Here is a 23,683-nt window from a genome sequence, read left to right on the forward strand (position 1 = left end):
GATGGTCGTTACTCATGACAGTCATAACTGATTACCGTTTTCTGCGCAGCCCTAAATCTTGCCCCGCGAAAGGGCCATACGATCCCTTTCTATGTTTAAAATAAGAATTAAACCCAAAAATTCACTTTATCTCCTGTTTATGGTCTCCGAAGGTATTTATTCAATCTCACATAACGGTTATGGCTTATCAAATTTTCATCGTTTATAGCCGTTTTTATTGTTCACTCGGTAGGGTAATGCTTTTCGTAATTCAGGTAACGTGCGCTTGGGTAATAATATAGTCCAAGACAAGAGGCAAGTCACGAAAAATGCAAATTATCATCATACAAGTACAGATTTCGTGGTTTGAATCAACCAACTAGGTGCCATACATAATATTATATCAAAGATTAAAATAATATGTAGTGTCAAAATATGGGACACAAGTTTTCTCGAAGCGTGGGAAAACGGGATTTTTTTTGTTCATTTTCGTTTCGCATGATGCAGATAGATGAAAACGAAAAAATTCATCCCCCTTACCATATAAAAAAACTTGCAATCATGGATTAAGAAGTTATTAAAATTCTATCATTATTTATCAGTTATAGCATTATCGCAGTAATTAATTGCATTTCTCGTTAGTGTGGCCCGAGCATAAATTAGATCCAAGGGGACCTACACTCTAAAGAGATATAACACCTACAGAACCACCGTGCGTTATTCGCGTAACTTTCTGCCGCGCACTGTAAAACTCTAGAACGAACTGTCACCAGCAATATTTCCGGACCTATACGACCTGCAAACCTTCAAGTAGAGAGCGTATTCCCTCTTAATAAGCCGGCAACGCACCTGCAGCTCTTCTGATATTGCGAGTGTCCATGGGCGACGGTAGTTGCTTTCCATCAGGAGACCCGTTTGCTCGTTTGCCCCCTTATTTGATATTTAAAAAAAAACAGATGTAACTAGTACAGAACAGACAATAATTTTATAGTAGCTTATAAATTCAACTAGCGGATACTTTCCGCGGTAAGTAGCGGTGATTGTTTCATTCATCCGCCAAGGCCGAGCGGTCCCGGGGGGGTGCTACAGGGTCAGTTTTTATTCCAGAAGCAGTCTTGAATGCAAATTAAATTTCAACGGAGGAAGGATTTTAAAATGGAATCCTATGAAGCTGCTTCTTGATGTAGATATGTTTATCAGCTTTTTACGAATTCCACTGTCTCGGTCTGTCGACAGCAATGCATAAATCTGCCCAAAATCGGCTTAAAAACAAGTAAGTAACTCGTTTGAGCGAATTTGGGCAGAAAGTTTTCGCGTTCAAAAATTGTGTTTTAGGGTTCCGTATCTAAAGGGTAAAAAACCCTTTACTAAGACTTCGATGTCTGTCCGTTCCTCTAACTGTCCGTCTGTCTGTCTGTCCGTCTGTCTGTCTCCAGGCTGTATCTCAAGAACCGCTTTAGCTAGATTTCGGAAATTTTCACAGACTTTGTGTATCTGTTGCCGCTATAACAACAAAATATACTAAACCATACAATCCCATACAATAAACGTGATTTTTTCGGCCTTTTTTGCTCTATATCAATAATGGCAAGTGCCTGCCACTTGAATTTTTCACAAAGTCCTTTGTTATATGTGTAATTTAATATTTAATAATAATATTAAAATAAAATAAAATATGGGGGGCTCCCATACAAAAAAAAAACACATTTTTTACCAACTTTCGCTCAATAAAGGTACGAGTCCAACTCACACTTGGCAGATTTTTTAGCGTTACGTTACTTAAATGCGTGACTACGCATTTAAGTAACGTAATTACATACAATTTCGGCAGCGACTGCTGCCGAAATTGTATTTAACTACAAGTAATAAAATATAATATAACTACTTAGATCAATTTATCTTGTAAATCTCTGAAAAAACTTAAAGAAATCTTCACGGAGAAATTGCTTAAGATTGAAGCGGGTACAAATATGAAGGGTCCAGATATAAAAGTATCCCTATATAGTTTATTATGATGGGTGTATGGGTCCGTAAATCGGACCATAAATCGCGGAACTAGTGGCCCAATTACCCGAGGGCAGACCCTCGTCCAAACGGTGCGGAAAAAACCAAGAAACCGCCTAACTTCAAGTGATTTATACCGCAAAACGCAGTTTAATGCAAGACGAAGTTACAGCTTGAAAGGTATTTTGTGACACGACCCAACTACCTCTAGCAGTAAAGGTACCTATAACTCAATTCCTAATTTCACTATCTTCATCCGAATCCCTACCTCATAATGTCTTTAATAGGACAGTTATGTATTACCTCTGAAAAGAAGCCTTCGCCGTACCAAAAAGATTTTTCGGGCCTATGGACAAATGAGGGAATTAGTATATTGTGTGTGTTTCATTGGTAATACATATTAATAAAAAGTCCCCATAATAAGGTATGGCTGTTCTATAAAAGAAGGTTAAAAATCTGCATATATGCTATTGAAACACCGATTCAAAGGTAAATAGTATTCAGTATTCATCGCAAGTTCAATAAGTGTATGCTTTGTGTGTCATTATCATTTTCGTTTTGCAAAATATTCTCTTCGGAAAGCGATTTATCTAAAATCAGGCGAAATTATGGTTGAAAATATGATATTCCACCACAAATCCAGTTCATCATCGGTAATCGGAAGCGATCAATGGCGAATGGGTATAATTTAGTGGGCACCGCAGCCTCAAATTACTGTCATTATGTGACGCCGGCCCTGCTACTCGTTAGGACTATAGTACACGAACTAAACCCTTATTCTTCAACCAAAGGTCGGAAGTAAAAAACTTAAGACCTCTTCAACTGGATATTGTAATAAAATAGTTAAAAAAATAAAATCCTGCTGTTTTTTTTTCTGGGCGCACTGTCGTAACTTCAGAGCGTGGTGAAACTATAAGTAGGTAAGAACCTTCATATTCATCCTAAGATGTGGTGACAGCCTTTTATTCGGCTTTAGCTAAGAGTCTTCCTTGTCCTATTTAGAAATAGGTCTTTTTCAGGAGTTGCAGCGGTGGGAAAGTGTGGTTGGCCTGGAATCTCCTACTCCTTTCTTCTGGTTAAATTCGTTGCGGGTCCCAAGACAGATTTAGCATGTCCCTCGGACTCCCTGAGATCATATCAAAGGGTTTTCGTGGTTGGTTACCACTGGCGACACAGGAGTTGCAGTGGTGGGAATGTGTGGTGGGCCAATAGGTCAATGGTAGGTAAACTACACCATAATATCAGCTATACTTTATTATGTTTAAAGATTATTGTATATATATATTTATATCTTAAAATATAGTATTTGGCAGTTGGTCAAATTATTGCCTGGTGCCTACCATAAAAACTACGAGTCATAAAATTGCAGCTGCAAAAGGAGCCACTAGCGATTCTGAATTTTGTGAATTTTTCGCTCGATATTAAAATCTGGAAGTAAACCAGGGCGAATCATCAAAGAGCGTTTGAAATTGCACCCCCATTCAAACAGTATTATTGCCAGACAGAATTTCGCGACAGAATTCCCCCCTTAACTCGGGAAAATGCTTCAATAAAGTGGAACTTTATCGGATATTTTTTGTCGCGAGAATTCTTAAGGAATTATAATTTTCTTTCGTTGCCGTCTGTTTCGTCTCAAGTAAATTTAGTTTATTGGTAAGCTTAGAAATGTAAGGACTAACGCTCACTCGCAAAATTGGATGGCAGATTTTCAAAAAATATCCTTGATCATTGGATAAATTTTTATATTTGCATGATTCAGCAAGCTCGCTCGTTTTTTCAAAGCATATGATTTGACACTTAACTAGATACTAATCTAGTTTAGTTTTTAACTAGCGATAAGCGTAGACTAAGTTTATTAACATTATTCATACTAACACGAATATTGACTACCTTTTATTAAATTGCTTAAACCATGATTAGTGAACGCATTGTGAAAAAAAATTAATATTAATTTTTAAGTTTTTCTCTGTTAGTTTGTTTGATTCCCTTTACAATCATTCACAATAATTTTTATGCACTTACATTTTTAAACTATTTGCGAAAACTTTTAAATGGCTTATAGTTACTATTTAGTTAAGTTAATTTATGATAATAGCTGTAAGTTTTCCAAAGAAATAAAAATAAATAAATAAAAATTTCACACACAGAATAAGCCGCTGTAAGGAAAAAAGGATCAAAATGTTTTATTCAAATTACCCCAGCATTGCTAGAGTCAATTTACTTTCTCACTTTTTGCCATCAGATTCTGGACCTATAATACCTATCAAGATATTATTTGTCAATTTTCCAATGTGGAAGACAAGAAAATCAGACCTTGTATTATAGTTATTTAACTCCGTTGCATGCATCATCTTTCTGTCTCCGTTGCATGCATCGTCTGTTGACGCCTCCGTGGTCTAGTGGTTAGAGCGTCGCTCTCGACTCCGGAGGTCGTGGGTTCGAATCCCGCGTTGGAAACATGTTATTTCCAAGTTTGGTTAGGACAATGCAGGCTGATCACCTGATAGTCTGACAAGTAAGATGATCCATGCGTCGGATGGGCATGTAAAAAGTCGGTCCTGCGCCTGATCTCTCGCCAGTCGTGTCGGTCTTCCGTCCCACTGGGTTATGAGAGTAAAGGGAATAGAGAGTGCTCTTGTGTACTGCGCACACACTTGGGCACTATAAAATTACTCCTGCGTACCTGGTCTGGTTTCAATGAAACCGGCCACCGTCACCGAAACCGGCCACCGTCACCGAAACCGGTGTGGGGAGTATTATTATTATTATTATGCATCATCTTTTATCGTACAGTAAAATCAATTTATCGTGCGGGAACCGTACATTTTTGGATAAATAGTATCCTATACAGTCCTTTCCCGGAACTTAAACTATCCCTAATAATACCAATTTCAGCAAAATCAGTTCAGTGATTTGAGCGTGATGAGGTAACAGACACTTTCGCATTTATAATACACGAGCTATTGCCCGCGGCTTCGCTCGCGTTAAGAAGTATTATTATATACAAACTTTCATCCCCTATTTTAACCCCTTGGAGGTGGAATTGATCAAAATCCTTTCTTAGCGGATGTACGTCATAATATCTACCTGCATGCCAAATTTCAGCCCGATCGGTCCAGTGGCTTGGGCTGTGCGTTGATAGATCACCATGTCAGTCAGTCACCTTTGAGTTTTATATATTATAGATATTGGTATGGATAAATTACTTAAAATTCAGTAAAAACTAAAAATTTGCAATTTATTAAAACGTAAACTTTCACTCAACGAAGCTCGAAGCAAACTTCGACTTTGCAGCTTCAAAGTATTAATTTTGCGATGAATTTATTATTCAGATTATGACAGATTAATTTCGTTTTAAGACTTCACAAATAATTTATTTTGGAATGAGTTAATTAACATTAATGCGTTAATTAAGGAACGGCTTATCAAAGGCCGAGTTTTGACCTGTTTGTTTACCAGTATTATACTAAAATTAAGATATCATGTAATCTCAAACTGATATCCATATTCCATACTGTCCATAGGGGGCGACTAACCCAAAATTGACGATTTTATAATTCATTTTTATACTTGAAAATAAGCCCCGAATTGTTTTATTTTATAAACATAGATACTACATAATATTTCCAAAAAAATTATCTGAGCGAAATTATCTTAAAATTTTCTCGATAGAAAAAAAATCACAAAGATTCATCTAATTTTCACGAAATTTTCACATTGCCATAACCGTGCATTAAACTAAGTTAATGTATAACTGACCTGGCGGATTTTTAAAATGTTGTATATTTATCGAGTTATTAAGAAAAAACTAACTTGGCGATGATTTAGCGTCGTCCTTTTTCACCATATGAACGACGGGCGTGAGTGTGAGGAGAGAAGGACGAGGTTTGATTTTTTGGGTTAGTCGTCCTCTTATGCGAAAGTGTGTCTGTATGTCTATTACTATCTTCACGGGAAGAAAATGATTCATCAGGAAAGAAAATGGGGGCGTTGTGTAGAGGCTTGGGGGGTGATTTACTTCATCCGGATGCATTTTAAATTGTAACAATGGGGGCGCTCAAATATAATTTGTTCTCAAAGTGTAGTAGACAAAATTAGTTTGGGAATAGGGAATGCAATCTTGATCTTGCAAGATCAAGATTCCACCAAGATCTTGAGTGATTTTCCAAGATTCAATCTTGAAAGCCATCAATCCTGAAATTTGAAATCCTGTTCGCGATCTTGACAAAATAATCCAAGATTGTAACAAGATTTCGAGATTTTCAGATTGTTCATACCTGCGCTGCAAAGCGCGAACCACAGATTAGGGTATAAGTAGACAGATAAGCGCAGACGACAGACTATCCGTGACGCACTTTTTAGTCCGTGGAAATAGAACCTATGCAATTGCCAAATTATATGCAGTAACGCACACGTCTGCGCTGCGCTGACGTGTGCATTACGTCTGTCGTCTGCGCTGCGCCGATTTTTATGTTTCAAAAAACTTGAATTTGTAAAAACTGAGTTGGTATGTTTAGTTTAATATAACAATACCCAACTTTCTCAAAAACAAATTCTTTGAAACATTACATAATATATTACCTAATATTAAAATACTTGTAATACTATCAATTTACGCATTTTTTTCAATTATTCTGCTCAATCTTGAAAATCCCGAAAATCTTGATTCGCGACCAAGATCTCGACCCGAATCTCAACAAGATCTCGAACTGCCCAATCTTGATTTAGAAAAAAGACGCCAAGATCTTGAGTAGTCAATCTTGGTCCAAGATTGCATTCGCTGTTTGGGAACCCCTGATTTAAACTATTTGATTTGATCTTAGTCAAAAGAAGCAATAATTAAGGTAATTCTAGGTCCAGTGCAAGCCCCTACTTTAATATTCTTTCATGCGAAACTATTATAAACTCAACTACAGTTCCGGTTATATTTTTCTAACCAACCGAGCGAAAAGGGTCGACGATACTATCTGACCTTTTCAATTACAACACTAAAGACTTAATAGATGCGTTGGAAATATTAACTTCATATTTTATGCTTGTTAGAGAGCAAAACCTTTCTTTAAATTTCAAACGATGATTATACTAGTATGATTGAACAGGATTACTTACTTTAAATTAACAAATCTAAGATATTAGATTCTCACCAAATAATTACAGTGAATTCTACGAAACCAGAATTACAATAAAAATAGCATTTAACCATCTTAACTCATAAAGAATTAATGCACCTCATTCTCATGTGACCACGTGAAATTGTCTTCGATTAGAGTCGAGTGTTACCGGCGACTGAGTTGGGAATAACTTTCTAGTCAAGACGTCTTTGTCGTTAGTCGTTACTCGTTACTCAATAGTCAATAAGGCTGTAAAAAGGCAATTGATAATAATGAGTGATATTTAAGCTGAATAAATTAGAACGTCCAAAACTTGGAAACTCGCCTTTCAAAACGACGAGGCGGCATTTCATTACCGTCGAGGACAGTCGTGCAGCCTCAAAGGAAGCCTCAAGAATACGGGTCAGGTTATGTAAGAGCTAGAAAACATTTTAACTTACCAAAAGTAAAAACTCCCACAACATCCCGTTACAATATTCGCTCCAACAAACCCGCGGCAACGCTGTCAGATGAACGCACACACACATACGCGCGCGAAAACAGTACTAAATGTCATATTCGACGATAAATCGCTAATTACAACACTTTACCACGCTTTTTAGCACCTAAAACGATAGGGCACACGCGCACACACCTAGTCTTTCACATATAACCGTCGCGGATCGAAAAACTCAAAGAAACCATATTAAAAACGTAAATATTTGGCAAAGACAGCCTAATCACCACTCCTTTTCTCACACAGATTCCTATGATAGCTAACAGCTGCGACGCGTGTTGAACCAAAACAAAACCTGTAGCGCCATCTACACAATATTTGAAGTCAACAGTTCGAGTACTTTTCAAGCAACGTTGAATCGCCGGTTCATATTATGCTACGGTAAGCAATCGCTAGATGGCGCTTAAAATAAAATTTTCATTCGAAATTAACCATTTCAAAAATCTGAAAATAAATTATTTACATTCGAAAGAAAACTAAAAATAAATCTCCCTGATTTTTTAATGTACCATCGAGGAAGTTGATTCCTATGCAATTGACAGACCAACGTTATTTGGTCGCTTATGTCAATTCAATGTTAAAATTTGTGATTTGTCAGCTGGGTTTGACGTAACGCAACCAAACTACTTAGGTCCCCGATTTGCATAGGAATCAACTTCTCTGATAGTACCTATTTTTTTTCAATCTAACTAAAAATTCATACTAAATAAAAAATCTAAAAACGTAAACTTTTTCACCTAAAACCAAAAAGCGAGCTCCGCCGTAACAGTGTTTGACACTGCCGTGACCAGGATTCGAACCTGGGTTACTACGGCCACAACGTAGGGTCCTAACCACTAGACGATCACGGCTATCGGAGCGATGGAAATTTTCGCGAAATTTAAGTACAGTTACTATACAGAAAGTCTGTGAATTACGTAAATCTATGATTTCGCTATTTTTAACCGACATCCAAAAAAGGAGGTTATCACTTCGACCCGTAAATGTAATATTTCCAGAACTGCCCAGTCGTATACTAGTCTTATAACAGCATCTGAAGTCTGAACAAAAATATGCCCAAAAGTACATAATATTATACCTACTATGTACGTATTTATGTATGTTTTTATGTTTGTGTTTGCATATCTCCGAAACTATAAGTTCGATTTAAGTAGTTTAGAGTTTAGACTTCAGAGTAGTCTCGCTAGGACTTGAGAACGGCTGATACGATTACGGCTTACTCGATTTGGCTAATTTTCGTAGAAGCTTAGGAAGATTTTTACGAAGTTCATCGAGTCTATAATAATAATTGATTCTCTTAATTCTATCTCTCTTGATTCTCCTTTTCATATTAGATATCATTCTCGTGAACGCCTCCGTGGTCTAGTGGTTAGAGCGTCGCTCTCGACTCCGGAGGTCGTGGGTTCGAATCCCGCGTTGGAAACATGTTATTTCCAAGTTTGGTTAGGACAATGCAGGCTGATCACTGTCAAGTAAGATGATATATGCGTCGGATGGGCATGTAAAAAGTCGGTCCTGCGCCTGATCTCTCGCCAGTCGTGTCGGTCTTCCGTCCCACTGGGTTATGAGAGTAAAGGAATAGAGAGTGCTCTTGTGTACTGCGCACACACTTGGGCACTATAAAAATTACTCCTGCGTACCTGGTCTGGTTTCAATGAATCCGGCCACCGTCACCGAAACCGGTGTGGGGAGTATTATTATTATTATTATTCATTCTCGTGTCGCGGTTATGTTACCACTTACCAAGGCCCAAGCTCCGAAATGACCGATTGTGTTGATGTTTTGGGTACTTATCGTGTTGGTCTGAGAAATGAGAATGGGCCAACATTTTTTAAGGGAACTAATTTTTTGAGCCGTTATTTAATTATTCGAGATGTTTTTATGATCAGTTGAAAAAAATATATAATGGCGGTTTATTAATTATTGCGACAGTAAAACATGGACGGTAATAAAAAATCAATTAGTCGGTTACTTTATCATACAATGTCAATTCTAAAAATAATTGAGCAGTCCAATAACTGAATGAGCGGTTCGATAATAATTAATAGTTTAGCAGATCATAGCGAGCGGCGACACCATGGTAACACCAAACCTTTGTATTAGCAGTATTAGCTCCGTGCACCAAACTCATGCCGCGTTATTTATTCTTTCTTTCTATAACCATTCGTTCAAGAGTCAGTAAACCTATGAATGGATAGATTAGGTTTGCAAAATTAGTCAGAGAATCGAATCAGCCAACCCGGTTGGGGTTGGCCACTGACCTCCATTAAATAAGTACGCTGGAGTCTGGACATAAGATACCCAACTGTTTTTTGTGCCCATTTGAAGCGGAATCAGCGCTCCCAATGCGGGGAAATAGAACTTAATCTGATTTAACTTGCTAATGGCCGCTTAATCGCTATTGGTTGTAGAAACTAGTATTAGTTTTAAGTACTCCCACTACTACTATCAGCGCCATTAAGGGGACTTTCAAACGTCATTTTTACGTCAGATTTAGTTCTCTTCCCCCGCATTGGGAGCGCTGATTCCGCTTCAAATAGGCACAAAAAATAGCTGTCATTTCAAAGGGTAGGTATCATAAGTCCAGCGTACTTGTATAATGGAATTTGGAGGTCAGTGGGGTTAGCTGATTCGGCCATAAGGTTTTTTTTTCTTTTTTTTTATTATAAAATTGGGGCCGTCTATGAACTGTTCGTCAATTTACTATTATCGTTTTGGTGTCTGATTTCAGTATTCTGCATGGTTGGCCAGCGAAGGTAGTTGTTGGGAGAGCTAAATATTTGCTCATTTTCATGTTCGTCTTTGTTGTACTTCCGTTTAGGATTGCTGCTAGTCCCGGTGAGATGTTGACGTGGTTGGGAGTGCTAAGACGGCCGTTAGGTTAGGTTAGGTTTGTTTTTAGGGTTCCGTACCCAAAGGGTAAAAACGGGACCCTATTACAGAGACTTCGATGTCTGTCCGTCTGTCTCCAGGCTGTAACTCAAGAACCGCTTTAGCTAGAATTCTGAAATTTTCACAGATTGTGTATTTCTGTTGCCGCTATAACAACAAATACTAAAAAAAATTACTTAATATTTAAGGGGGGCTCCCATACAACAAACGTGATTGTTTTGGACTTTTTTGCTCTATATCAATAATGGCAACAGGTAGGTAGGTACTTGATTTTTTCTCAAATCCCTTAATTAACTATGTTTTTTTTTATGAAATAAGGGGGCAAACGAGCAAACGGGTGACCTGATGGAAAGCAACTTCCGTCGCCCATGGACACTCGCAGCATCAGAAGAGCTGCAGGTGCGTTGCCGGCCTTTTAAGAGGTAATAGGGGAGGGTAGGGATGGGAAGGGAAGGGAATAGGGTAGGGGTTTAGGCCTCCGGTAAACTCACTCACTCGGCGAAACACAGCGTAAGCGCTGTTTCACGCCGGTTTTCTGTGAGAACGTGGTATTTCTCCGGTCGAGCCGGCCCATTCGTGCCGAAGCATGGCTCTCCCACGTATGTGTACTTTAATATTTATAATAATAATAGCTCCCACACCGGTTTCGGTGACGGTGGCCGGTTTCATTGAAACCAGGCCAGCTACGCAGGAGTAATTTATAGTGTCCAAGTGTGTGCGCAGTACACAAGAGCACTCTCTATTCCTTTACTCTCATAACCCAGTGGGACGGACGACCGACACGACTGGCGAGAGATCAGGCGCAGGACCGACTTTTTACATGCCCATCCGACGCATGGATCATCTTACTTGTCAGACAATCAGGTGATCAGCCTGCATTGTCCTAACCAAACTTGGAAATAACATGTTTCCAACGCGGGAATCGAACCCACGACCTCCGAGTCAAGAGCCGCGCTCTATACCACTAGACCACGGAGGCGTTTAATATTTAATAATAATATTAAAATAAAATAAAATATTCCCACACAAAAACACAATTTTTGGCCTAATTTTGCTCTATATCTATCGGACTACGGAACCCTAAGTGCGCGAGTACGACTCGTACTTGGCCGATTACACAACAAAATCTCGGCGGTACCAGCCTAGTAAAACTGGCTTTGATAATGGCGCACACATACAAGCCGCGCGCGGTGCCTTTGTATGAAGATAACTTACTTCCCCTCCTTTTACTATGACCTTACTGCTAAGTTTTAACTCCCGAACTACTTATTCTGGGTGGGTTGCACCAACTTACTTTAACTATAACTTTAACTACAATGCAAAATGTCAAATCTTTGGTTAAAGCGTGTTATAGTCAAAAATGGATTTAACCATAACCATAGTCCATTGAGCTTAACAAGGCTTTAAAATATACAGTGCTTGGTCTTGCTAAAGCGGATTTATTACGTACCTATCAGATTTAATGTAATATATCATAATACTTACTTTACTTCTTAAGTAGCAAGTAGGTACTCCTGTATCTGTACTTAACAGCATTCATAGAGAGCAAAGGTGCTGACGGTGCTGTCATGTAGTCTGATATTTGGTCGTGAAATCCATTTTTACGTTGAATTTACGACTTTATTGCATTATAGTGTTATAAATTGGTAACAAATAGCAATAATAATTTTTGACTCTAATTCCATAAAAAGAGAGCAAAAAATATTATTATAATAACATTAATAACTTAGAAAAGAAAGTCCTTGGAAGGACTCTTGAATGGACCTCAAATTTTTTTGAATTTCAAAATTCCTTTTTCTGAACTAAGTTTAAATATTATAATATCGATATAAGGTAAATAACTAAATATAATCTGATCAATTAAATGAACAGTATATTAGTAATAATTAATAGGTCAATGATAAACTGCACTCAAACGTTTATTATTATTACCACCTAGAGTTTCTTTTTCAGTAGTATATTCAAAATGGCAGATTAACAAAGGAATTCTGCCAGTGATTTCATTCCATCTTTGAATTTCTATTGAAGCTATGTCGGCTGAAAAAAGATCTACTAATGTATAAAAATAATTAATATTATGGTATTGGTACAGGGTGAATAAAGGATGATACAGAAATTGAAACAAAAGTCTTTGCTATCGTTTATTGATTTAAAATACAAAACTTAGTGACATAAAGCTCTATCCTTTTATTGTTACAGTGCCTGCGAACTGACAATCCGATAGGAAATAAACTGTAACTCTCTCACACTCGCTGAACCTAGTCACAGTACAAATAAATATATATTACATACAAGCACGTCCTCGGGCCTCGGTTACTATGTAATAGGTTTGGTGTTGTGTAGTTATCACGGTGGCTATGTATGACGGGGCAGGTTTCCTAAGGCAATATTCGGAGTCGCAGAATCGTGATCCAATATACGTGTCAGTTCGTGTCAAACAAAATATCTAGTCGAATTCGGTAAACGGAATCGATTAATTCGGAAACCCACCGGCACTTCCCTTAAAATCATATATCCCATACCTATTTCTTATTCCTAACTCCTCTTACGCCATGAAGCAGAAAAGTATCATTACGGGTAAATATACAGGTTATTAAAACTCGTTTATAGCGTCGAGACGATAGATTCAAATCCACAATGAACGAAAACTGCCGCAGCGCTTAGTCTATGTGGGAACGAATACTTTCATGCTTCATGTAAGAAAATAAATAGTTGTACCATACAAATGCAAGTAGTTATTTAAAATATTTTTCAGGAGAGGGGGTTCGGGGGCTATATATAAAAATTCACAGCAACGTTCCGCAGTACAAAAAAATCTGCTATCAGTTGCAAACGTCAGTAGCTCCGTACTCAACTCGCCCGATAATCGCGCGATAAACAACATTGAACAAAAATATAATTTGCTAGGGCAACACTCGACGCGACAGAAGCGAACTTCACGCGTCATCATAGACGTCAAATCTGACAGGTGTCACTCGAGCTGTCAAACGTCAAGCGGTTTGACGGATGTTTTTTTTTCTGTTGCGTCGAATGCGGCATAGACGTTACAGTACAAAGCTACTGATCCGCGGCCCGCCACAGGCGCGCACGCGCCCTCTACCGTAGTGTCACGTCTCATATCTACATCACAGTATAAACACAAACACACAAACCGACCGGGCAATCGTCACTCCAGCATGTGGCTCAACCCTAGTGGCTAACAATTACACTGGAAACTTGAAAACTGCTACAAAAACCCCATCTAGCTCCATAGTTTTTGCTAGACAAACCGGTGAGTATATAGTCTTCGGTAACAGTTCTCAAGTCCGAGTGCTAAGCTACATAGTTAAGGATGCATTCAATCAAACGAGGATTGATTTCGAGTCAAACTGGGCGATATCGAATACATAAGAACATTAACACCAGTCGAGTACAAATTAAGGGAGAGAATGCACCTTTAACAAAATAGTGTCAAATGTTTAAAAAAACTTTTTACATAATTAATTTTGGATAAAACACTTGCTAGCTTTGTTACCAGCCACGAGTCTCCGCCACCGAATTTCTATTTACATAGCAAAGGACTGCTTTACCGACGTGGCTGCCAACAACTAGGCGCTGTGGGTAAAGCAGCGCTATGCTGTTTCGACGGAGGAGTCTCGCACCCAGTTTACAATCTCTGTACATGTCACATCTGTCGTATACCTGCTATATAGCTGTCGCTGGCGTTGCGGGCGAGTGGCGGGCCCTCACTAGTCCGGCACGATAAGGCAGTGATTCAGTGTTATGCTATACAAAATATCTCCAATACAAAGTTACTTCCAGTCTGTTGCGATGAGGTTAGTCTATTGTAGATTCAAATCCAAAAAGGTTGAATGAGTCAGTTTATTTTTTTTTATTTAACTCCTATTTGAAATACCCAAAAATTTATATATGAATCGACATTCCCATAACCTACAAGTACATTTTGTGTTTCATAGAATTACCTATACGCTACTTTCAGTTTAACATATCGTCGGAATATTCCAATGGGTCAAAAATAACCTATATATAAACAGTACACAGATGTACAGCGGCCGAGGGCGAGCCCGCCCCCGGCCGAAATAAAAAACATATACAATATACAACAACTTCGAAATGCGAGGGCAACATTTACATATTAACTTTTACTGTGGAATTCATCCAATCAAATCGTCCAGTCGAAAAATAATTGCTCATTTTTACGTCTATAATATTATTGTTTCGTATCGGTTAAAGAAAAAAAAAATCGTTTGGCCCTTTTATATTCAGTCATCAGTTGCCGACACTTCAAAGTATAAAGCTTGCGATAACCAACCGAACGTAAGCTTAACTAGCATAGACGTAACTAAACTATAGTGACCGGTCTCGTCGCCGTCCGTCATACGTCGGTCCCCTAAAAACTTTATGTACAATATTTATTTTCTACCATATTGCGTTCTTGATATGCATTGCGTAACAATAAAAAAACCTAGCTTTCATGCCCTCGATGTCCGGGTGTGTGGTTACGCGAACACTAAGTACGGTCGACTGAAGCGCTTCAACAAATAATACACGACGTCCGCGTCCTCTCTACGGTCAGACTTATCGCATTAAATAAAAATATAGAATTATAAATATGTGTCAGTCCTCGCCGACGTCACGTGAGCGTCCGTCGTGGAATTAGCTAGACCGCCCTTCCGGAAATTATACTATACGCAGAGTACAAAATCACTGTTTATTCGCTATACACCGCAGCGTCTGAGCACCGTACACGCACACTGCACGCACTGCGTCCGCGCCGTGCGGCGCTGTCTGTACACTCGCACGTCCTGCGTCCTCGCGCGCACGCACGGTCGCACGCACGCACGCTAGCGGCGCTTGCGGCGGCGTCGCGCGCGCTTGGCGGGCGGGGGCGGGGGCGGCGGGGCGCGGCGCTAGTGTATGGCGACGGGGCTGTGCGCGCACACCTGCAGCATGTCGTCCGCTCGCCCCTCCACCTCCATGCGCTCGGCCCCTCCCCACAGCCGCGCTCCACCCACTAAAGACAAACAGACATACACACACGTCAGTTTACGGTCAGACTAATCGAAAGTAAGTGAAAGTTACCGCTCAACTATTCATAATATATTTAATTCAATATACATAGTTCATTTATTTGTTTCAACAACAAAAAAGCCGACTTCAATCACTATTTAATAACAATAATTAATATCTTTGAAGTTTCGTTAGCAGTATACGTGATATTCATGTAACAACAACATTTTAAGAGTACCACTCTCAAAATGTTGTTGTTGTTGTATAGCGATAAGTTCCACTTACACTAACTATTACGGTAGCTATAATACTATACTAAACTAGGGGATTACCTAATCTATAGGTTTCTATGTCTTAACCAATCACAGTACTTTTGGTTATTTCCTTTACTACTTAGGGATTACGTGTCCTATAGTACTGTATTATATTGTACCTAAATAAAAATAGTTTGATAAAATCCAAGCGTAGGACGCATTTATAACATACAATGACAGTAAGAGTCATAACTTACCGGGACGCCATCGCGACGTGACCAGTGACGTTACCATGGCAACGTCCAAGCAACGTCTGGCGCCTCAACGTCACATTAAAGCGGTGTTTTTAAACTTATCTTTAAGAACAACACCGCTTTGCAGCGACGTAGAGACGCCAGACGTTATTTGGACGTCGCCATGGTAACGTCACTGGTCACGTCGCGATGGCGTCCCGGTGAGTTTTGGCCCCTATCATTAAAAAGTTTAGTACCTACGCTTGGAGTAGCGAATATATCATAAAATCTTGTTGTGATCAAAAACTATAATAATTACCGATATTTAAAATAGAAGCGACATTATTATGAATAATATAATGATTCTTAATATCATGCAAGATGGATGACATGCCAAAATAAAGGTTGAAACGTGTGGGAATTTTTTTGCAACTACAATCATATTTTGTCTTCTGTTATATTAAACACAAATATTATTGTAATTGCTTATCATAAGGCAGTAAAGTCCATTCCAATACCCTTAAATCTTAAATTTAAATAACCCATTTATATTTTAGCACTTATTTTTTTATCAAAGTAAATAAGCAAGGTATTCGAATTTAAACCCGGAACGGACTATACAGGGGGTGAAGTGAGTGGATTTCGGGGAGGGGCAGGGTTGACAATCGCACCTTTCTCGTAAAACTTCTTGTGCTACGTCAAAATTGCAGACAAATGTCAAATGGCATAAAAAATGACTTTTTTAAGACTGCCACTTTTTATTTATTCTTCTTTTACTTTTAGCTTGTTTTATACGCGGTAGCAATTGCATACGAAAAGGTGCAGTTGGCAGCCATGCGGTTAGCATTCCGACAGTAAGTTGGCAGACCTGACATTTAATGGCGGCGCTAGTGTCGGGGGGCCGGGCCGCCGGACCGCTCTAGTCATCGCGGGTCCGACGGATCTGCCGTGGGAACATCGCCGTTATAAACATGGTGCTAGAGCTCACAATCGTGGGAAACACCTACGTCATAAACTTGTCAGGCGTGGTGTACAAAAATGGAACTAAAACTTTGACGCCATTTTTTTAAAATTAATTTTTAATGTGTAATATTTCATCTTCATAGTTTTGTAACATTAAAATGTAACTTTTGTGGCAGCCAATTATTAGTTTTACAAAATTACTTTTTTTCTTACAACCTGACAAGTTTATTAAAACTGGGTTCTTTATTGATGAACGGAGAAACCTGAATAACATTTTCAAAACCCTATATGAATAAAACGGAATTTCGGTCATTACTTTATTAAAACATAAAATGTGAAAGTAAGAACACAAATTATAAGGTCCTTTAAATATAATTTAAAATAAATATTCTTCTTTAATAGAAACTGATAGGTAAAACTAAATAAGAAATAGAATAATATAAACAATTTTTAAAGACATTGATAAGTGTAATAATAAACTTCCAAATTGACCGAAATCCCTCGAAAATTAAAACATTTAGAGCACACTTAACATTGAGAAATAAAAAGTACAGCCATCAGCCAAGAAATAAGTTACCATGATACGACTTCATCGAAACACGTAGAGGGTCATTGTTATTTTTAACAGACGAATTGGGCGTTTGGAAGATGATTTTAAAATTAATTAAGTAGATTAATTTAATAAGATTTTAAAACCAAACCTCATAATTTTTTGGTGGATTTTTATTACGAAATGACAATAACCCCGTTCGGCCTAAAATTTAGGACATTTCCATCGATTGACAGCACCGTTAGTTAAGTAGACAAAGTAGATGAGGAGACAGTCAGACAATCAAAAGACAGTTAGTATACAGGGGATGACGCGATGATGGAATGAAGCGTCGAGTTAGCGATGACATGGTAGACTTACATCTAGAACACCTTATGACAATTAAATATACACAATAATACACACATACGTCAATGATCGTATACATAGCTTAACACACAGTGACAGTTATGTTAATAAATAAAACACGTTATTAATTTTATTTCAGTCACCATAAAGAGAGAAATTTAAAACGTGCCTAACTCAACTTGTGTCTTTCACTCGCGCTCGTAAACATCTACGGTCTTACCACAGAAGATTAAACATCTGTTGAACAGTTGTTTTGAGACCATTTTGTACTGAATTTTTCTCTAATGAACTGTTCAACAGGTGTTTAAATCTTTTGTAGTAAGACCGCTATTTTTTAAGATGACCTGTGAAAATAAGATAGCTATTTTTTACGCGAGCGAAAGAGACAATAGCATTAATTAGGCTTTTTTCAAAACTTCTGTCTGTTTTCAAAGTCTGTAATCTCATTATATGTAGTGTCGGCACATGAGTATGTGTACTGTATTTTTTAATTATAAAATAAGGGGGCAAACCAGCAAACGGGTCACCCGATGGAAAGCAGCTACCGTCGCCCATGGACAGTCGCAACATTAGAAAAAGGGGAATAAACGTGTGACTGCACTCGCCGTTGTTATGTGTATTGGCGCTATTGCCTAGTTGGCCTCAGAATGTTAACTTTATGTGTAGTTGGAACTTAGTACTCTGCCCTATACTCCCAAGCCTGGGGCTGAACAACGAAACCGTTTTGAGCCTCAATCAAACGAAAATGCCGCGTCCTAATACAGACGTGAAATAACGTTGTTAAAGTAGGACGCGGCATTCTGATTCGATTGTGAGTCTCAAAACGGTTTCGTTTTAGGCCTCCGTCACGACACCTATGTACTATCACAGAAGTTGATTCCTAGGCAGATAGGTACCCCACCTACGTAGTTTGGTCACGTTACGTTAAACCCAGGCGACAGATCAAAATAAACATTGGAATGAAATGATGCGACCCAAAAAACGTAGGCCCGCCATTTGCCTATGAATTATCTTCACTGATGGTATTTGGCACTGTCACCTACACTCCAAGCCTGTGTCAGTACTACGAAACCGTTTTAAGACTCAAACAATCGGAAGAGAATGCCACGTCCTGCTCCAACAACGACATTTCATGTTTGTAAGAGTAAGACGCAACATTCTCGTACGATTGTTCGAGTCTCAAAACAGGGCCCGTACCACGAAACGGTTTTGAGACTCAAACAATCGTACGAGAATGTTGCGTCCTACTCTAAAAAACGTGAAATGACGTTGTTAGAGCAGGACGCGGCATTCTCGTCCGATTGTTTGAGTCTCAAAACGGTTTCGTGGTACGGCCCCTGTTTCGTGGTATGGGCCCTGTATCATCACCACATGTCCACTCACCATGATGGTGCTGCGCCTGCTGCGTGTTGGTCGCCTCGTCTGCGGTCCGCTTGAAGAAGTTGTGCTGCAGCGCGTAGTACGGCGTCACGCGCTGCTTCGGATCGTACTCCAGCATGCGGAGGATCAGGTCCTGGTAATTGTTGGTAGAATGTCATTTTAGTGTTGGATACTGTTTATATTATGTCATTGTGGTGGAGGATATTGTTAATAATAATAATATAATAGCTACCACACAGGTTTCGGTGACGGTGGCCGGTTTCATTTAAAGGCTACGCAGGAGTAATTTTATCGTGCCAAGTGTGTGCGCAGTACACAAGAGCACTCTCTATTCCTTTACTTTCATAACCCAGTTGGACGGACGACCGACACGACCGGCGAGAGATCAGGCGCAGGACCGACTTTTTACATGCCCATCCGACGCATGGATCATCTTACTTGTCAGACAAACAGGTGATCAGCCTGCACTGTCCTAACCAAACTTGGAAATAACATGTTTCCAATGCGGGAATCGAACCCACGACCTCCGAGTCAAGAGCCACGCTCTATACCACTAGAAAACGGAGGCGTTATATATATATGGTTAATTCATTGAGGAGCGGGGTTTATATAACTAAATCTCACATCTGGAGGCCTACTACGAAACTGTTTTGAAACTCAAAAAATCGAAAAAGAATGCCGCGTCCTGCTCTAACAACGTCATTTCACGTTTGTTAGAGTAGAACGCGACATTCTCGTTCGATTGTCTCAAAACGGTTTCGTGGTACGGCCCCTGCATCGTCTTGACACACCCCTGTAAATCATATTAGGTACATACAACAAGCATAGAGACTCTAACATTACTTCTATTAACACAAATATGTTATTTTGTTGGCTTTCTGCAACCTTAGCACGGTCACCATAGAAGCGGTTTCTTTCTACGGAAGAATAGACAATGTCAGTTAGACAAAGGTAATCCGCCATTTTGACACTTACGTCAGTCAGTATGTCCATTCTTTCCTGTTTCTAATTTTTTATGCTAAAAGTTAAAACCCAATTTCACTAACGCCAACGTCTGTTAGTGTTAACAGCTCGTAAAAATGTCGTGTCTTCTCTTTCATTAATATAAAAAACGAAAGAGGTAACGTGATACTAAATCGAGCATTAACTTTAACAGTCGTAGGTGAAATTGAGTCTAAGCCTGCTGGTAGTTTTGAGAACATCACTTTGATTGAGCGTTTTTTATCGGGCTTGGGCCCACCACACATTCCCACTACTGTATCTCCTGTGTCGTCAGGAGCGGTATCCAACCACGAAAACCCGTTGATATGATCTCTCGGGTTCCCTGATTATTTTTGATCGGCCTTGTGCTACCTTCAGGGCCCTTCCTTCATACTCTCCACATCAACTCACCTTAAACTTGAGGTAGTCTGAGACGGAGTGTCCGGGTTCGCCGCGGCGCCGCGCCGCCGGCCCGCCCCCCTCCACGCCGAGTATGTCGTGGAGTCGCCGCGTACCCGCCGCGCGGTACTTCCGGTAGCCGCTGGAAACAACATGGCGGTCAGTTATACGGATTTACAGGTAGTATGTCCCAACTTTAAGGTAGAAAGAAAGAAGACTAAGGAAATGAACGTGGGCAGGGGTGCTATACGTAAAGAACTGTCAAAAGTGGCGTTTTTGTGTGATGGCAGCGTTAGTTCTTTTTTTGGCCACGTTCATGTAAAGCCTTGTCGATCCATACACATGGGATGTCCCAACTTTAAGTTAAAGAAAAAGAAACAAATAAGACTAAAGAAGGAATTAATGTTGCATGCATTAGCTACCATAGCATGTGTGTGGGCAGACAAATCGAGCACAAAGACATTCCCTTCTATTCTTGCAGAGGATATAAGTACATCTAGCGAATGCGGATAGAACAAAATTAGTGTATACTTAAGCTTTACTTTCTCTCGTACCCATAGACTTTTCCAGAAGACAAAAACATTAGAAAAGCTACATATTTTATTATAACTCACCCGTCTTTGCCAGCGACTTTTTTGAGGACGTAACCACCGCCTTCAGACGCAGGTAACTTGTCGAAGAACTTCCTCGTTTTGTGCGCCTGAAACACCAAATTTCAACCATTATAATAAGTAATAAGATACACTTATAGTACCAAAGTATGTACTATCAGAGAAGTTGATTCCTAAGCAGACGGAGGACCGGTAATTTGGTCGCGTTATGTCAAACTCGTTCGACCAATCACAGCTAACATTGAATTGACATAACCCGACCTAAAGACGTAGGTCCGTCAAATGCCTATGAATAAATTTTTTTTATGAAATAAGGGGGCAAACGAGCAAACGGGTCACCTGATGGAAAGCAACTTTCGTCGCCCATGGACACTCGCAGCATCAGAAAAGCTGCAGGTTCGTTGCCAGCCTTTTAAGAGGGAATAGGGTAATAGGGGAGGGTAGGGAAGGGAAGGGAATAGGGAGGGTAGGGAAGGGAATAGGGTAGGGAATTGGGAATTTCTTCCATGGCACACATTACTTTCATACCCAATGCAACTGCTCCGAGATGGATCGCAGCACCGACTTTTAAATGCTTATTCGACGCATGGATCATCTCTCATGTCAATGGATCTGCCTACGTAGCATGGCACCATAGAAACGGTTTCTTTCTACGGAAGAATAGACAAAGTGACAATCCGACAAGACAAAGTGACAGACAATGGAAATCCGCCGTTTTGTCGATAAAATCTGTCAGTATGTCGATTCTTCCGTAGAAAGAAACCGTTTCTATGGTGCCATGCTACGCAGGCAGGTGAAAATGCTGCCTTCATGATCCTACTCAAACAATACCAAACGACATTTTTAATTACTCTCTCGCGAGTAACATTTAGTTAACCCTAAAATTCCCTACGTCAAAAGTGAACAATCCGCTAAAGTTTCATACATTTAACGACGTCCACTTGAAACTCGCACCATTACCGGCTAGTGTCTTACACAATCTTCTTTAATTATTCGCCTTGATATTGTGCCAATTCGCTGCGACAATTAAAAACTTTCAACGCGCCCATTACAGACGTTATTGGACAAACATTTGTTCGTGTTTGTAAAACATCGCACACACTCCAATTATTAAGTTTTTAATAAGCAGGAAGAATACGATTCTTTTACCCTCAGGAACACTTACAAGTTACTACTTACTCTACTGAATAATCTGGCAAATTATTTTATCAATACAATTCGTTTTCTACACAATCATTTACTAAAACAGTAATAGTTATACCAGACAAAGGTAATCTAGTAAATGGGAACTAATGTAGCGTATATTTTATTAAATCAGGAAACTTATTTAACAATTATCATACCAAATTGTTTCATTATTAATAATAATTAAGTAAAATATCCTTTTTCACAACGTTGCTGCCTTTGCATTCTTATTTTTTTACAAATCAGATAAATGCAAAACGACTTTTTAACTTTATAATATTTTAGTGCTGGATATGAATTTTACTTTTAATCCTGGAAAAGGACATTAAAATTCGATTTGTTATAATCAAACAAACATATTATGGTCCCCGCGCGTTAAACGCAAGAAACATCTAGCATTATACCTATTCAACACATTGCAACCAATCTTACCTGGTCCAACAGATGATCAGGCGGCATGCCCAACACCTCCACTATCTTGTTCATCTGGTCCAACTCGTTGGCGCCGCTGAACAGAGGTTCCCCCGTATGCATTTCAACCAGGATGCAGCCCAGCGACCACATGTCGATGGCCAGGTCGTAGGGTATACCCAGCAGCACCTCCGGCGACCGGTAAAACCGGGACTGGATGTACTGGTATATCTGTAAATGAGGTTAGGTTTGAGATTGATTGTTATTGGGCACATACAAAAACCCAAGATTGGGAAACCTTAGCCTCAATGATCAAGCTCAACAGATGTCAATGTTATTATACTCCAATTTTACATGTTTACATGACATTTAGGCCAGTATAAATAGTCTGTACTCAAGATCCATCTCGGTCTCAAGACACGGTTCAGGCTCTGTGATTGGTTGGCTGTCAAAATTTGGACCAATCACAGAGCCGAACCGTGTCTTGAGACCGGGTCGCATCTTAAGTACCGACTATTTATACCGGCCTTAGTAATTGGTCACCATTGTGACTCAAGTTTGGCAAGATTGGAAAGTGACTATGGTAGTCACTGCTATGCTACTTGTAAAACTGTCAGAGAATTTCAACATTTGACTATCGATTTTCTCGCACCTATCTTAATAGAGATAGTGCTATATTTACAACCAAAATATAAAAAGACAGACATAATATGACCTCCTCGGATGAAATCGGAAAATGTCGGACCTACTGGCCGCCACACCGACTGGGATCTCACCGTTCAAAACATTAATATTATTATTATGTAATTTATAAAACAGTAAATATATATTTATTTTTTATATGTATAATATATGATAGTCTATTCTACTAAGTAT

At 39.2% G+C, this 23,683-nt stretch overlaps 2 protein-coding genes and 1 non-coding gene across 10 annotated transcripts in view; all 3 read right to left on the minus strand.

Annotated features, from left to right (window-relative positions):
* The window catches only part of LOC121735071 (uncharacterized protein CG43867), a 377,036-nt gene extending 369,212 nt beyond the window's left edge, over nucleotides 1-7,824 (minus strand). For all 4 annotated transcript variants that reach the window (XM_042125747.1, XM_042125746.1, XM_042125748.1 and 1 more), the window contains exon 1: nucleotides 7,535-7,824. The gene's annotated coding sequence lies outside the window, so the exon portion shown is untranslated. The remainder of the gene's footprint in view (nucleotides 1-7,534) is intronic.
* Nucleotides 7,825-8,369: 545 nt separating this feature from the next.
* Nucleotides 8,370-8,441, minus strand: Trnah-gug. The gene has a single exon. It is a non-coding gene; the product is annotated as a tRNA-His (tRNA).
* A 4,169-nt stretch (nucleotides 8,442-12,610) lies between these two features.
* The window catches only part of LOC121734891 (serine/threonine-protein kinase minibrain), a 163,231-nt gene continuing 152,158 nt past the window's right edge, over nucleotides 12,611-23,683 (minus strand). For all 5 annotated transcript variants that reach the window (XM_042125525.1, XM_042125523.1, XM_042125524.1 and 2 more), the window contains 5 exons: nucleotides 22,829-23,038; nucleotides 21,215-21,300; nucleotides 20,613-20,742; nucleotides 19,224-19,353; nucleotides 12,611-15,496 (listed from right to left, as the gene is read on the minus strand). In XM_042125525.1, the coding sequence (XP_041981459.1) occupies nucleotides 15,393-15,496; nucleotides 19,224-19,353; nucleotides 20,613-20,742; nucleotides 21,215-21,300; nucleotides 22,829-23,038 (660 nt within the window). In that variant the 3' untranslated portion in view covers nucleotides 12,611-15,392. The remainder of the gene's footprint in view (nucleotides 15,497-19,223; nucleotides 19,354-20,612; nucleotides 20,743-21,214; nucleotides 21,301-22,828; nucleotides 23,039-23,683) is intronic.

The sequence above is a fragment of the Aricia agestis genome, chromosome 16 (genome assembly GCF_905147365.1).
Source record: "Aricia agestis chromosome 16, ilAriAges1.1, whole genome shotgun sequence".
NCBI lineage: Eukaryota > Metazoa > Arthropoda > Insecta > Lepidoptera > Lycaenidae > Aricia > Aricia agestis.